We start from the raw sequence: 16,262 nt of genomic DNA on the forward strand, positions 1-16,262 counted from the left end.
CCTGCAGCCCACCAGCAGCTTGGACTGTTATTTAGTCAAACATTGCCATCGCAGCTGTTCTGCCCGCTGAGACCACCAAAAACATGGTCCTCATTGACAGAGTACGGTTCAGGACCACTTGTTTGTCATCAAATCTTTAGATGTTGTTGGGATCATCAGACGGGGAAATCACATTCCAAGTGGAAATGAGCGGTTTCTGATTTCAGGATGCGTCTTTTATCTTTAAATGATAACCTCACACACACAGCTGCCAGAGGACACATTCAAAGTACTGAAGCACCAAGAACACGTTGAGTCTGAAGGGAGTAATGCTCATGACATGTTCTGATTCAACAAATGCACCATCATTGAACTTAATGAGAATGGTTCAGGAACACAGGACACACACTTGACAGAGGTTTAAACACACACCTTTAACCAGAAAACACTCAGTGAGAGGCAAAGATTGCTTTCAAGAGGATTGTGTTCACAAACAAAAAAATTAAGAATAACAATGCCTGATTAGCGTAATTCCTTTAAAGCTGACCTGAATGTACTAATCACCATAACAGGTTTGAACTGACACACATGGCACAAGGATAGCACACAAACATTCCTATAGAACCAACACTAGACTGTCACTATAAACAGGGAAGCAAGGATGGACATCTTTTCCTCATTGTTTTGGGGAAAAACAGTATAATAGCACATTTATATTTACTTAAACAGAGACCTCCATATACGACATTTGGACTGTCCTGCACTTCTTTGACCCATCAGTGTTCATTTTTATCAATAGGACCTGTGTCTAAAAACTTCACCGACCTCCAAGGTGCAAGAGGTGCAAGTGAAAGAGGTCAAAAAGCTCCAGCAACACTTGTAGTACAGCTACAAGTCTCTCAGAACACCAAGGAAATAAAAGAACATGAAATTAAATCTAAAATGTATAATTTATTTCTCCAGGCTTCAGGTGAAGGAAGCGGCTTGCCAGAAAGTCGACCCACGAAACCGACTGTGGCGAAACATCGATGGACGGTAAGAGACAACTGTTGTTTATCATGAGTCATTTTACCTCATAAATAATACCAAAGCACCTATCAGTTTTCTGCTGCCCTTATTCTTCTTGGTACATTCTTCTGAAACAGAATGTTTTTTTTTTATTTCACTGAGAATAAGTTCACCTAAATGCTCAAATGAATGAGCTTAATAACTAATGAAGATTTCTACGTTATGTAAAGAGGATTCAAACAGCTCTAAGTGTACGCATACCTGAGATTTTATTTTAAAATATTTGGAAGATTTTAGAACGCTGCATCTGTAAATGGAGTCGTCCCACTTTTAGATCTACCACTCATGTCTCCAGTTACCCAGTATAAGTGAGCGAACACTCATCCCTTAAGAGAGATTTAAAACTGCCGAGTTGATGTCTGGAGATCGAGCCGCTTCTGTCTTATACATTTAGAAACAAAGGCTTTTTACAGAGAGAGTCTGACCCCATCTGCGTACAAAGGAGGTGACCTCTGTGGGTTAAAACTGAGGAGTTAACGATAACATCCTCAGACGTGTTTATTGTCCTTATATGCGCTCGCTCTGTGAATAGAAAACAAGGCAAGCATGAAGAATTGAGTTATTTGAATGTAAGTCTCAGTATATTTCCTCCGTTTAAATTGTCATGTTTAAAAGGCAGATGTGCCTGGTGTGAGGTCAGGTGTGTGTGGATAAATCAAAGTATAGATTTCTGTCATACTTTCTCACACTTTCACACTTTTGTTTTATCCAAAATCGTTTTACAGCCATCTCTGTAAACTCTGTCAATCAACTCATGTTCTCATCTTATCTTTAGGTGTCTTCCTTCATCCCTTCTTTTGACTCTCTCTACCCTCTCTTCTTTGTCCTTCAGTCTCACTCTCTCTGCTTTCTGTCTCTCCCACACTCACACACAATCAGATTCCACAGACACCCACTCACATCCTCCCACCCTCAAAGATAGCAGACTGAATTGTAGCACAACCTCCACCCTGCACCACTGCTGCTGTGCGTGCACGTGTGCACTCCCACTCACGATTATAGTGCAGAGTTGGAAAAACCAGATGTCAATTTGGACCTGATCTGATCCAAGTCTGAGGCCCCCCCGGCCTCCAGGCTTTGTTATTCCGACTGGTTTCTCCATCAGCTTGTGCACAGGAACTGACAAGAGGTGGAAAGACGGTTAGAGAGGGCGTTTCTCCATCATTACTGCTTGATACCCTGAAACCTTTACGAGGGGCTTTTCCATCTGTTCAGTAGGCATTTATTAACATCATGTAATATGCAATGTAAAACACAACAGCTGGTATCTTAATGCGTACCTGCAGACGTCTTTCCATCTGATGTCTGTTCACAGAGTGCAGAGCCTCCACTCAGTGTGCTGTTGTCTAACTAGTGCAATAAAGGCAGGTCTGGGCAGAGACATGTTAGAGAGGGGGGGTGGCTGAATAAGTGAAACTTTCCATTTTGTCACCCTGGAATTCATGGTGATAGATGGCAGAGCGAGTCAGTCATCCTTAACAGTGTCACTGCAGGATACCAAGTGTCTCCTTCAGCGAGATGCCTAAACAGGAAGAGTCCCAGGAACAAATCTCTAGCTGATGAGATGACATCCACGTGGCCATTACAAAATATCAAGAAATGCCTGCAAAGATTATTAGGAACAATGGGGGGGGGGGGGGGGGGGGTCTCTGCTCTGCTTCCAAACACTGTCTCTTAACTCCACCAGCAGTTAGGGCTCACATGTACAGATCTAGCAAACTCTTTTTGGCTTCTCCAAATTCACATAGCACATCTGTAAAAGTAGGGTTAGGGTCAGTATTCGATGTTAATTTGGACTTAATTATTTTCTTGTAATTGTATACCTACCCCTGAAAAGACAAGAAAGACTTAATGAGACTTTGGCTTACCTTCTGAGGATGAACTTGACTAGCACTTGGTTCAATCGACTTCACATCTTTAACTGTAATCTTTAAGGGATATACCCGGGCTGCATTACTCTGAGTTATTGCACATATTCCCCGTAATTCAGGATTTGGTTTAAAATGTTTAATTATAACAAAAGTACAAAGAGGCTTCAGTGTGCTGCTCTGTAACAATCTTACCTTTTTACGCTGAGCAGAGCGAGTCTGGGACTAAACAGTAAACACTGAATTTGATAAACAGTAATAATTGTATGAAACAGAATGTTGCTTCTCTGCTATTCTGCACAAATCTCCTGTGAGATAACGTAATGCTCTACACTGTGGCTTTTAATTCAGGCCTGAGGGAGCGCTGCTACAGCTCCATTAGATTTGTTTTCATGGATGACAGATTATAAGAAATGTAAAGTCATAATGTGACTTTGTGTGCTGTAATGATAATTTTAATTCAGCTTTGTTTCCAAGGCTGATGACCTTGTTGCATTGTGTTGTTCCTGTGACAGCTCATTAGATTTGACATGTTAGGCAAAGTAATCATGGAGCCTTGCCATCAGTTTTTTATTAATTGAAAATGTAGGCTGCCTAACTGATTGGCTTAGAGATGCTTGCTTTGCATTTACTCTGTCTTTAACCTTTAATGGTGCAGACCAGTTTAGGCCAAATATTGTTTTTTGAAAGCCCATTTTAGAGCTTTTAAAAGTCAAACCAGTCGTTGTGAGGGCGGTAGAGACAAGCCACCAACAAATGTGCATATTCTATAAGGTTTTCTTTGTGATCCTTCTTAAGCTAGCATTGAAAGAAGCTGCAATAAGCTCATAGCCGAAGGAGCTGCATACCTGCTTTAAGATTCAGGGGTTGTGTGGTTCAAATCCATCAACACGTATGTTCTAAAGATCAGCGCCTCCCACCCGTCAGACGCAGCTATGATGGATAGTTTCAGGAGTGAAAGCAGGGTATTCTTTATCACATTAATATATATTATCAACTTTAGACAGTCAATAGTGGTCCGACCAAATTCTTGGCATAGTCAGCGCTGTGAAACACAGCGGGGAGAAAAGTGTCCCAGTGAAGAAGCTGGTTAATTATCAACGCTGGCTTCACTCGCCCCTTCAGCTGCCCCCTCTTCCACATTCTTCATCCCCCCTCCCCTGTCCTGGATTCCTCAGGTGACAATGTGAGGTGTGTCACCGGTGAAGAATGAGCTGCAGCCGCTGGGGGGCGTATTTGCATTACCCCCTCCCCGTGTTTCATTTTCACCCACAGGCTGTTTGGATCCCGACTCCCCCAAACATCAATTACTCCTGTAGCTTCTCTTAGCCCCGCTGTGAATTTAGATGAAGGCTAGTCTGTCTTTTCTTTGTCCACGGAGCTAATTTACACAGTAAAGGAAACAAGTCTTAAACTGTAATTTCCAAAGAACATTTACTTTGGTAAAACAAGTTTAATTCATAAATGCCTTCATCACATACAGTTCATAGGTGAAAGGCATAAATCTTATGAGCAGACACAACATCCTTCCCCAAGTTTGACCATCCATCTCCAGCCTTTTCCCTGCTGCATGACACCCTTCCACCCTCGCTTCTTTATATTTCCTGTCTTGCATCAGTTTGGCAGTTGCCGAGTGTTTGGTGAAGAGAAGCAAAGTTACCAGCTCCAACTGGCACTAGCATGGTTAGCAAAGTGCATCCATATGACATATGGCCGTTTAAACGTCTTGTAAAAAGATATACTGACAAGAATAATTAACAGATCACTTTGCTATATATGATACTCAGCTTGTTTTAGTTTTACACTTCATTGAAAATGATAAATACGGTAACTATTTTAAAGTCACGCTGTATTGAAAAAGTCTTGAAACTAGTAATAAACACTGTGAACTCATTAGAAAAATGATAACTGAGGTAAATAAAGAACTGAGTAGTAGTCTAAATGTGTCGTTATGCATCCAGATGTCTTCAAGCATCAAGGGCAGTCGCCTCCTGCTGGCCAATTATTGTCATAAAAACAATTCAGATGCATTGCTCTTGCATTTGCTTCCCTTTTTCAGACCTAGATTATACATCCACTCCTAATAAACTGTATATGTCACGGGTAAAAAAAACCCACAAAAATAAATCAATAAATGAGGGTGTTTGTATCCTAAAAACAACTTGCTTATTGTATTCAGGATGTTTTTTTTCTCGCTTTCACAATGATTTGCATAACAGACTGGGCGCTGTGTTCCCTGAGAGCCTTAATGATGTTCACATTTAGAGCAGTTTTGCAATGAGATGTCTTAGAGTGACTCACACATAAACTGCAATTACTAAAAACTTTACAACATGCCAAAAAAAGTGAGGAATTTAGTTCTATCCCTGCACATGTTGACTGAGTCGTGTTTAAAAAGACAAAAAGTCTGGTGTAGAGCAGATAGAAAACATCTCATTAGTCTGGAAAACGGCTTTAGCTGCACAAACAATAAACATTTCAAGTATTCCAGTGGTCACACAGTGCAGCGACATGAGTCATGTTTCTTTGGGATTGTTTAGGATTAATGTGAAGAGGCCAACTTTCTCCCATGCAGAGCGAGGTTTCCTGTTTTGTCTTAAGGACCTTCAATGAAAAAGAGACTTAGAATCTACAACAGGCTTTGTGTTGCTTCCAATAAATGTCATGTGTTCCCCTTCTTAAATGTCTACCTCGCTCTCTGTGGCATGTTTATGTTCCTGCAGACCACTCCTCCATCCTCCCGGCCCATTCAGCAGCCGCCTGTGACCAGCAAACAGGAGGTGTCAATTTCAAGAGAAACTGGTGAGTATATCTGCCCATCGAGTCCTCAAAAACAAAGAACACACATCTACTTGAAGTTCCACCATTCCTCTACCAGAGATAAAGCTTCACTAACTTAAAATGAAATGTTTTTTATATCAGTCTAGATGTATGTATGCAAGCTCTTGACTGAAGTGTTTCACAGATGTCTTTGGGTTCGCCCCTTGCTGTTTGGCAAATGTCACTGCGTTGGACATTAATGTAATCTTTATTACAGAGTTGAGAAAATTTTTTTGTAGCCTCACCTGCTGAAACGCGACTTATCTCACCTGTTGAGTATGGAGGGTAAAGTTACTGACAGTGCAGGCTGTTGCAGAGTTCTTGTTCCTAGAAGATGCAGACAGATTCACTGACACAGGTCTCCATCTAGTGGACAAAAGGAGTAATGCAGGACCATGGGCTCAAAGTCAGAATGAACACTAAAGGTTAATCTTGTTTATATAGTTATACATTTTAGAAAATGGTCGAATAATTAAAGTATTAAACCTTTTTACATATTCTAAAATTCAGGGTTAAGTAAAATTAGTAAATAATGTTACTCTGGTTTTCTCTGTAATTAAAAAGATAAGTTTGGTTCAACACTTTTTACATGAAGAATATTTCTCCAGTGCTGCGCCTTGTTAGTTTTATTTTAATACTAATTATAAAAATATATAATGAACCTACACTGTTGCTCTGTAGCATCTCTGTATTCCAGTGCAGAAAATATATGACTGTGTCCTGTGAACACTTTGAAAGCCACATGCCGCCATCTAGTGGTGTCGATGTGAATGACAGCTGGGGCAGGTTGATATCTAAAATAAGAACACAGTTCACTTCAGTTTTTAACCTTGTGGTTGTGTTGTCTGCCACATAATGTGTACAAACAAATAATATTATTTAACATTATAATATTTAGCGTTTAGTTAAGTTGTGATGGTAGGGGCTGCAGTAGTGTTTAGTTAAGTTGTGATGTGAGAGGCTGCAGTAGTGTTTAGTTAAGTTGTGATGGTAGGGGCTGCAGTAGTGTTTAGTTAAGTTGTGATGGTGGGGGCTGCAGTAGTGTTTAGTTAAGTTGTGATGTGAGAGGCTGCAGTAGTGTTTAGTTAAGTTGTGATGTGAGAGGCTGCAGTAGTGTTTAGTTAAGTTGTGATGTGAGGGGCTGCAGTAGTGTTTAGTTAAGTTGTGATGGTGGGGGCTGCAGTAGTGTTTAGTTAAGTTGTGATAGTGGGGGCTGCAGTAGTGTTTAGTTAAGTTGTGATGTGATGTAAGGGGCTGCAGTAGTGTTTAGTTAAGTTGTGATGTGAGGGGCTGCAGTAGTGTTTAGTTAAGTTGTGATGTGAGGGGCTGCAGTAGTGTTTAGTTAAGTTGTGATGGTAGGGGCTGCAGTAGTGTTTAGTTAAGTTGTGATGTTAGGGGCTGCAGTAGTGTTTAGTTAAGTTGTGATGTTAGGGGCTGCAGTAGTGTTTAGTTAAGTTGTGATGTGAGGGGCTGCAGTAGTGTTTAGTTAAGTTGTGATGTGATGTAAGGGGCTGCAGTAGTGTTTAGTTAAGTTGTGATGTGATGTAAGGGGCTGCAGTAGTGTTTAGTTAAGTTGTGATGTTAGGGGCTGCAATAGTGTTTAGTTAAGTTGTGATGTGATGTAAGGGGCTGCAGTAGTGTTTAGTTAAGTTGTGATGGTAGGGGCTGCAGTAGTGTTTAGTTAAGTTGTGATGGTGGGGGCTGCAGTAGTGTTTAGTTAAGTTGTGATGGTGGGGGCTGTAGTAGTGTTTAGTTAAGTTGTGATGTAAGGGGCTGCAGTAGTGTTTAGTTAAGTTGTGATGGTGGGGGCTGTAGTAGTGTTTAGTTAAGTTGTGATGGTAGGGGCTGCAGTAGTGTTTAGTTAAGTTGTGATGGTGGGGGCTGTAGTAGTGTTTAGTTAAGTTGTGATGTAAGGGGCTGCAGTAGTGTTTAGTTAAGTTGTGATGGTGGGGGCTGTAGTAGTGTTTAGTTAAGTTGTGATGGTAGGGGCTGCAGTAGTGTTTAGTTAAGTTGTGATGGTGGGGGCTGTAGTAGTGTTTAGTTAAGTTGTGATGTGAGGGGCTGCAGTAGTGTTTAGTTAAGTTGTGATGTGAGGGGCTGCAGTAGTGTTTAGTTAAGTTGTGATGTGAGGGGCTGCAGTAGTGTTTAGTTAAGTTGTGATGTGAGGGGCTGCAGTAGTGTTTAGTTAAGTTGTGATGTAAGGGGCTGCAGTAGTGTTTAGTTAAGTTGTGATGTGAGGGGCTGCAGTAGTGTTTAGTTAAGTTGTGATGGTAGGGGCTGCAGTAGTGTTTAGTTAAGTTGTGATGTTCATGACATGAACTTAAAAACTTAGAAAATGTTCTTCTTAAGATGGTCCAATAACAATAGGATTTGGCTTGTTAAAATAACATTTCCTACATCGCATCCTGAAACATCTGACATTACATCCTGTTTATATGGAGGCTATTTTTTTTTAACACAATCTTTTGCGTTGTGTTCAGCAAGCGACTCCCGCCAGGATTCAGTTTCTGTGGAGTCCAGGCCTGGACTTCCTGGGTCACCAGGTGGGTCGAGGGGACTTAAAAACAAGCCCCACAGAAACAAGCATCCAGAAGTCCTGTGTTTCATTTCCTTTTTTTACTCCCTGGTCTGGTGTTCTGCCTCCTCCATGTGTACTCCTCCTGCAGGACCTCACATGGATTTCAAAAGCACACAAGCTCAAGAAAGCATGAAACTGTCAGCTTTATGCTTTTGAATTCACCAAGGGTGTTAAGACATGTTTGTGTATAAGCCAAGGGGATGAAAATATTGGGGTTGTTCTGGCTGTAATCCCCTGAAGAATTATGCACAGAGAGGGAAAATAGAGGAGCACAATTGGGAGAGAGAAAAAGCAAGAGGGAGATAAAATGAGAGAAATTGGGGGAAAGGATGGAGGATTTTATATTGCTGAAAAGGACAAGGATTGCATATTAGCTTTGGATACTAATGCACTGAATTGACACATAAGTCTTTCAGTTAATATTCTATGCTCATGTATCTGTTTTGAGGTATAGGATTACATTTTCTGTTGCTCTACTCTAAACCATAAAAAGAAACATGTATGCACCATTTTGTGTCAGGAGTGTTGAGACGAGCTTCACTGATGGCGACACAGTGTGAAGAGTTTATGGTCAATACAGCTCACACCAAAAACACTTCTTGGTTTGGAAGTGCATGCAGACGGTGTATTCTGTAACCATCTTTAAATCTTCTCGTGACCTTTAAGCTGCAGCCGTGCACGCTGGGATTCTCTCTCCATCGAGCAGAAAGTGGTTTTCCTTTCCTCTGTCCTCCTCTTCTGCTTTGGGTTGCAGGAAATGTCACGTGTATTGTTTGGGGTTTGGGGATACAATCATTCATCATCTTTGAAAGGTCTTTTCATGAGAGTATTAATGGCTCTGTCTCTTTGTTGTTGTTTTCAGGGCCAGTCGGGTCTAAAGGAGAGAAGGGCGAACAAGGTGATAGAGGAGAGAAAGGAGATAGGGGTCCTATTGGGCCGAAGGGAGAAACCAGCTCTAGCTCCAGCTCCAGCTCCAGCTCGCGGGGTGGAGCCCGAGGAGAGAAGGTTTGGATCCTTTTTTTTTAATTTTGTATGGTATAGTAGTGCAAGAGAAATACTCTGATACGCAGTTTAAGATTTGGGTTCAACTGGTGATGCAGAAAAACCAAATATGTCCCTCTGAACGTTACAGTGAGTTAGTGGATATAACCATGATGAGCATGGACAGAAGAGGATATAAACTGTGTATATGAGCTGTGTTGAACTTGAAGGAACACAAGAGGGTGCTGCAAGCCCTAATTTATGGAGGTTTATTCATCATCATATTAAGCCTTTTTATGTATTTGTTATGCAGCTGGTTTATTAAATGTATAAAGTACATTTAATTGGTGAAGGATACATTTTCATGTGATAAGTTCTCTAGTCATCACAATGATTTTAAGATGATGACATCATTGTAGGCCTGACACTGATATTCAGGATTTTTGTTGATTTTCTCCCAGAAAAGGTCTCATTTGGATCTTTCATGATATATTTAGTTTTACTCACAGTATACTAACATAAAGATGAAAGATACACAGGACTGATAATACACCCACAAACAAATTAGTCCTTTTATTTCCAAGCACTCAGTATTTTGTAAAACTGCAACAAAGCACAAATTTTTAAATACATTAGAAAAGACAGAAAATAAGGCATGGTGTTAAACGACGATTTTTAAACTGAAAATGTCTTATTCATGCTGCTAGCTTAAAGCTCTGCTAGCTATCAATCTACTGTAATAAAATGCTCTAAAGAAACAAACTAAAAAACTGACGTGTCTTCCTCTGTATGTAAAAGAAGTCAAACACAGAGGAACCTACAAACAGTTAGTGTCCAAAGCATCAATGTGACAGATCCACAGCACATACTGTGAACTCGTCACATACTCACAACTCTCTTCAACAACCAGGAGGGGGCAGTGTAAAAACAAAACTAAATGCAAAGCATATCATATGTTCTTCAAACCCCAACCCCGAAAGCATCATACAAATAAAGTCATTAACCCTTTAAGTGTTCTTTAATTCAGTTCACCTTCATTTTACAGCTCAGGTCAGATGGTCTGCTGAATTTGTTTATTTGTTTATTTGACATGGACGTACAGTAACATTGGGGCTGTGATATTTAACCATGCACACGTCCCACATGCACTGCTCTTAGTGTTTATAGCAAGATGCTGATATGCAACACCTGTTCACCAAAGGCTTTTTAGAAATAAAATGGAAATTTAAAAATAAAATAATTATGTCTAAAATGATTTTAAAATTAATAATATTAGAAAACAACATATCAAGGATGATTTTTTTCAGCATAATCAGTCTCTGTTTTTTAAATTTACACAAAACAAGAAACATAAAAAGTGTAGCGTTACAATCGAGCAAGAGGCATACAGTATATAGACATACAATGGTAAAAATGATTAACAAATATTTAAACAAACAAGAGCAAAAAGTATCAACCATATCGTTGTTTTGGGGTTAAGAATCAACATTATATTTGGCTTTTTCTAACTTTAGTTCTCTGAATCGTTGGATTAGTGAATCAAGAGAGATATGACAGCTTAATGATTGTTTACTCTGTTTCTTCTTCTTGTATTTTCAGGGTGAACCAGGGGAAAAAGGAACAAAGGTAAGAAACAGACAAAATCTTTGTTTTCTGTTTGAGTCTCCTTGAAACAAAGTTCATGAGACGATCCCCATGTTTACAACATCTGTGTTACCCAGCAGGTGTTTCATCCTCTCCATGTGATACTTGTGTTTATCGTTTTTTTGTCACCATCCCTCTACTTCCTTTTCTAATATGGCATATACTGTATACGATATCAATGCCGTTACCTCAGCTAACTGTTATGCTTCTTCATCTTCAGGGCTCTGCAGGCTTTGGTTACCAAGGTACCAAGGGAGAGCCCGGCCCTGCTGGGCCAGCTGGTCCACCCGGCCCTCCAGGGCCTGCAACAGAGTTTTCAGTCGGCAGTGACGGTGCAGTTGCTTCCAGAGTCCCTGGACCCAGAGGACCACCTGGTTCTCCGGGCCCCCAGGGGCCATCAGGAGCTGATGGAGAGCCAGTGAGTAGACTACAGAACGTTTAACAGAGGTGCTGTGGTTGTTTAACCAAGATGGCCTGTTTTTCATGTTATTTGATGAAATATGTTTTGTGGAGCACATGTATCAAACAAGATGTTAGAGATATTTATGATCTTTACAAAGTGAAAATGTATACTCATTTGGGAATGTGAATGGTCTCGTGTAAATATTCTAAAGAGGACTTTATTCATTCATTCCTTATTTCAATTTACAGGGTGATCCTGGTGAGGATGGAAAGACAGTAAGTTGTTTTTTATCTACAAGATATCAACAAAACTGATCAAAAATCTTTAACATGTACCAAGAATCAAAGATAATGTAAACATTGAAAGTTATAGACGCCTAGTCAATAGTCCCTTCTTTTCTCACACGATATTGTTTCCTCACCACAGGGTCCTGAAGGACCTCCAGGCTTCCCAGGAACTCCAGGTGACGCTGGACTCAAAGGAGAGAAGGTGAGATGTTCACTGATAAACACACCAGCTGAAATGCTAAACATGATTAGCTGCACACAGTGATGCTTGTAATAGAGTCGTATTTGAGTTTTCTTAATCACTCTGGTGAACACAGGGAGATCGTGGAGATGGTCAACCTGGCCCCAGGGGACCACCAGGACCTCCAGGACCTCCAGGCCCAGGGATGAGATCTGTGAGTGAATGTTTGCTTCAGTCACATGCTGTGAAATTATCAAACTGTATCAGCACATGACTACCAGCTCTTATGAATCATTTTTGGACTTCAGCTGATTTCACTTGATGTTGTTTCAGACCTTTGTGGACATGGAGGGCTCAGGATTTCCTGATCTGGAATCTGTGCGGGTGAGAACAAACAGACATTTCACTAATAACACTCAACACTTGTACTTGTGGTTAGATAGTTACCAGAATCTTTCAAAGTTCAAGCAGAAGAAAGATCCAATGTTTGTGTGAGACATTTCTCATCTGAGATGGAAATCTGTCACCTGTAAATCATTATTGATCATTTTAATGAATATTTTCTGTTTTGTTTCAGGGACTTCCTGGCCTACCTGGTCCCCCTGGTCCCCCCGGCCTTCCTGGTCCTTCTACAGCAGGTACAGCATCCAGTTCTGGGGCATTTGGACCTCCAGGGAGAGATGGAGCGCCTGGTCAACAGGTGTGTATCACCTTCTCAATCTGCCAACACAAAGAGCCAAATAAACATTTAATCTGTCTGAATCCTGATTGTATCATTTTCATTCTCACCGCATAAACAAGTATGGTATTGTACTGAAACTAATCTTTTGGACTGCAGGGTTTGCCCGGTTTGCCAGGTACTGATGGCTCTCCAGGACTTCCTGGCCCCAAGGGAGAAAGGGTAACAATCTTTTGAAAACCATTGTTTCTATGTCTGGAATAAGTCATTTTCAGTCATTTTCAATCCTAGAAGTTAAGCCACAAAGCTTCTTAATGTTAGTTGTAGTGAAAACACACGATGAACCTGTTGAAGACAGAATATCAACATGCCAGTTTTAGTTATAAGTGTGCAAAACCTCAGAGTGTGTTATTTGATTAGTGATGTTTGTGGTTAGAAAGGCACATATTCAGGAAATTATAGACTAGAACAGAGTGAGGTATAATTGATGTGCAGGTGTTGAAAAAATAACAATAGCCATGTAGTAGTTATGCAGTCACAGCAGGGCTAGGCTAACTAACTTCCTCTTTGGAAAACAAACACACCAGTGTTATCACTGCTAAAATGTTAAATAGTGTAAAGAGGCGGGAAATGGCATTTTATAAAAACATGTATAGGTAGGCTAAAGCAGTGTGTTTGCTTTTACTCATGAAGTCAGCTTCAGGTGTCTGAGAATGACTGCCACTTTGGAACCGCCATCCCAAAGATGCTCTTGAGCCAAAAATGTAAAAAAAAAAACAAAAAAAAAAAAAACGGCTCTTTCGAAATACATAAACAATGGCCACAGCTTTATTTAACACAATTTTTCCTTGAACTGAGTTTATGTAGAAATTCAACTTTTCTCTTGACCTTGACTGGTGTTGCTGCTAACAGTCTTGTTTGACTGTTTTTCTCACTCCAGGGTGATTCAGGTGATCTGGGTCTTCCCGGAGCAGTTGGAGCAAAGGTGACGATATTATTGTGAACTTGAATGTTCTCTTTCTTTAAACAGTTTAGCCGTGAGTAGCTGCACATTTATTTTGGGATCTACAAAAAACACCAAAACAGTATAATGGTGCCCGTTTCATAAGTATTATATCGACCATCATCCCGCCACTTCTAAAGCTTCTCTCATATATTTTCTTTCTCCAGCCAAGCTCCTACTTTTCTTTTCTCTCCGATCTGCTGCCTCACTATTTCTCCTCCTCCTACTTTTCTAAGTCCTCCCATCCTCAGGTAACTGGGCTCCAGCACTTCAGCCATCAGAGGGGATTTGTGTCTTAACAATATGCAAATGTTTTTCAAATATTGTCTGCAGCAGACCTGACACACAGTTTATTCTGAGTGCTAGCTATGGTTTGGTTTAACATTTGTTGATGTCTGAGTTTGGTTCCTGAACAATGAGCATGGGTTTTGAATACTTCAACCTCACACTTTCTAGACCTAATAACTAAACGCTGCATGATACATGTAGAAGCCGTTCTGTGAACTACCAGATTTACACAATGTTTCCTAAACAACTCACTGAAGATTAAATCCTGTTTTGAATCTTTACTGTACTAACTTCTATCATTTCATCCTGCAGGGAGCTGTAGGAGACCCTGGTTTACCAGGATCGTCTGGACAACCTGGACTGGCTGGTCTGCCTGGACCTATAGGACCAGCTGGTCAACCTGGACCTCCAGGACCTCCTGGACCAAGTTATCGTGTTGGATTTGTGAGTTCTTCTACATGTGAAAATACATTTTGTTCAGCTCCAAAATAATGAAACAGGAATGTAGAGAAGTATAAACTAAAAAGTGTTGTTTGGCTGTCACCTTAAAAATCTGTGTCTGTGTCTGAAGGATGACATGGAGGGCTCGGGTGGAGGTTTCAGCAACGGACTTCCTGGTGTCAGAGGACCAGAAGGAAGACAGGTCAGTAATATAACTACATTTTTTAGGTCATGAAATTATCTCAAGAAACTTTACAAAAAAGCAGGTCTTTTAAAATAAACGTATCAGTAGCAAAATCAGATGAAACAACAACAAACATACTCTTGAATCTTATTTTAAAAATCTGATTCATGTATTAAAATTTTCTCCAATTCAAATACCGCTTAAAGGAAATCTATTATCGTTACTCTCACCATTAATGATGTCAGTCTGGGACACCTACTGCACCGTTTCGAGATGTGACACACAAAAACCTCCCTATTTATCTGACACTGGTGTCACTAAAATCCCTCATTTCAGCCTCTGCCTGAAACAATTCATTTCAGCTGCTGTCTCTTTAAAGGCCCGCCTCCCCACATTCCCACTTTCCGCTAATTGGCCAGATCTGTTTGCAGTCGCAGGGAAATTTGAGTGCGCTTCCAGGTGGGCGTGTCCTACATCTCCGCTCCATGCTTTGCTCTAATACGTCATCAGAACCTGACATCAGATTCTGGCCAAATCTCAGCAAGTTCTAGAAACGTCTCGCTCAGATCAGCAGGATTCCACGGCTGCAAATAGATCTCCTTTAAGGATGTACCGGTACTTGAACACTTCTAAAAAGCAGTTGTGAAATGTGCAGCACTCATTCAGTATACGTTTCATTTGATATTTATTAAATCAATCTTTACACTGGTAGTTGGCCTTCTCGGGAAAAGTAAAAAAAAACAACAACATTTCTTTAACAGTAGAAATCTAATAGAACAGAAGCTTTAATCTGACTATTTAACTGGAACTAGTTCAAATTTTAAGTACAGGTTGCAAATACATGAGGAAGAAAAATGAGCTAACAAATAATCAAGACACGTGTGTTTGTTTTCAGGGTCCTGCTGGCCTGCCTGGACTTCCAGTAAGTAACTTACATTTCAGTAATCTGAATTTTAGTTATCTGTTATTAGCTGGTCCTCACGCCCCCCTTCTACAACTATCATAGTTTGAACCACAGCGGCTCACATGTGTATGCGAGACTGGTGGAAAAGTGAATGTCGGCCTACCTGACCTGAGTCCAGACAATAAGCGAGTGTTTAAGCACCGTGCCCCCTCAAGAGTCTTAATGAGTTTCTTTAACATTCAGGTTTGTTGTCGACTTCTCCTTGTGACTCTCCTCTGCCGTCATTACACGTTTGTTAAATAAACAAAAAGGCCTAAAGAAAAAGCTGCAGAAAATTGCTTCTTTAGGGGAATTAAGAGGCAACAATACGGTTAATAACAATGGATTCACTGATTTACAAAGCAGAGGAATAATATGTATAGGAATGTACAGATATTAACATATTGAGAAAATATAGGGGTCGTTATGACAACCTCACAGCAACAGAGGCTTTACCCAGAGGTCGGTTTGTTACCACACTAACAAGCAGCTTCCATGTGTGTGTACCTTCACGGTCAGCAGGACCAGCTTCATCGCATATCAATATATGGTCCACTGATATATATTGCAGCTAGCACAAGTATGTGTTTCAATTGATTTTTATGTTTGAATGTACCTCTGCAGGGTAAACCTGGGTTCCCTGGTAATCCAGGTCAGAAGGGCAATGAAGGCACTGTTGGACGAGATGGTCAGCCCGGGTTGGATGGCTTCCCTGGACCTCAGGTAAGAGGATGGCCTGATGATGAGTGTGAAAATGAATAATCAGTTATTTTGCACTCGATTGAACTCATTATGAATCGACAGGAGTACAACACTGTAAAGGAGCCTGTTGTGTTATGAAGGTGCTGAACAAATGCTAAAAGCTCTGGATGAATCTTTCATCTTTTATCTCATTTCTCTTTCATCCTGTTCACA

General features: G+C 40.5%; 1 protein-coding gene across 4 annotated transcripts in view; it reads left to right on the plus strand.

Annotated features, from left to right (window-relative positions):
• The window catches only part of col18a1a (collagen type XVIII alpha 1 chain a), a 78,047-nt gene that overhangs the window by 52,911 nt on the left and 8,874 nt on the right, over positions 1-16,262 (plus strand). For 3 of the 4 annotated variants that reach the window (XM_061053850.1, XM_061053849.1, XM_061053847.1), the window contains 17 exons: positions 943-1,014; positions 5,639-5,717; positions 8,216-8,278; positions 9,176-9,318; positions 10,894-10,920; positions 11,159-11,356; positions 11,590-11,616; positions 11,768-11,830; positions 11,946-12,023; positions 12,143-12,193; positions 12,387-12,509; positions 12,648-12,710; positions 13,429-13,473; positions 14,092-14,223; positions 14,351-14,422; positions 15,300-15,326; positions 15,972-16,070. In XM_061053850.1, the coding sequence (XP_060909833.1) occupies positions 943-1,014; positions 5,639-5,717; positions 8,216-8,278; positions 9,176-9,318; positions 10,894-10,920; positions 11,159-11,356; positions 11,590-11,616; positions 11,768-11,830; positions 11,946-12,023; positions 12,143-12,193; positions 12,387-12,509; positions 12,648-12,710; positions 13,429-13,473; positions 14,092-14,223; positions 14,351-14,422; positions 15,300-15,326; positions 15,972-16,070 (1,362 nt within the window). The remainder of the gene's footprint in view (positions 1-942; positions 1,015-5,638; positions 5,718-8,215; positions 8,279-9,175; positions 9,319-10,893; positions 10,921-11,158; positions 11,357-11,589; positions 11,617-11,767; positions 11,831-11,945; positions 12,024-12,142; positions 12,194-12,386; positions 12,510-12,647; positions 12,711-13,428; positions 13,474-14,091; positions 14,224-14,350; positions 14,423-15,299; positions 15,327-15,971; positions 16,071-16,262) is intronic. The other variant, XM_061053848.1, reaches the window with a different exon arrangement.

Source organism: Labrus mixtus, chromosome 13, assembly GCF_963584025.1.
Source record: "Labrus mixtus chromosome 13, fLabMix1.1, whole genome shotgun sequence".
Lineage (NCBI taxonomy): Eukaryota > Metazoa > Chordata > Actinopteri > Labriformes > Labridae > Labrus > Labrus mixtus.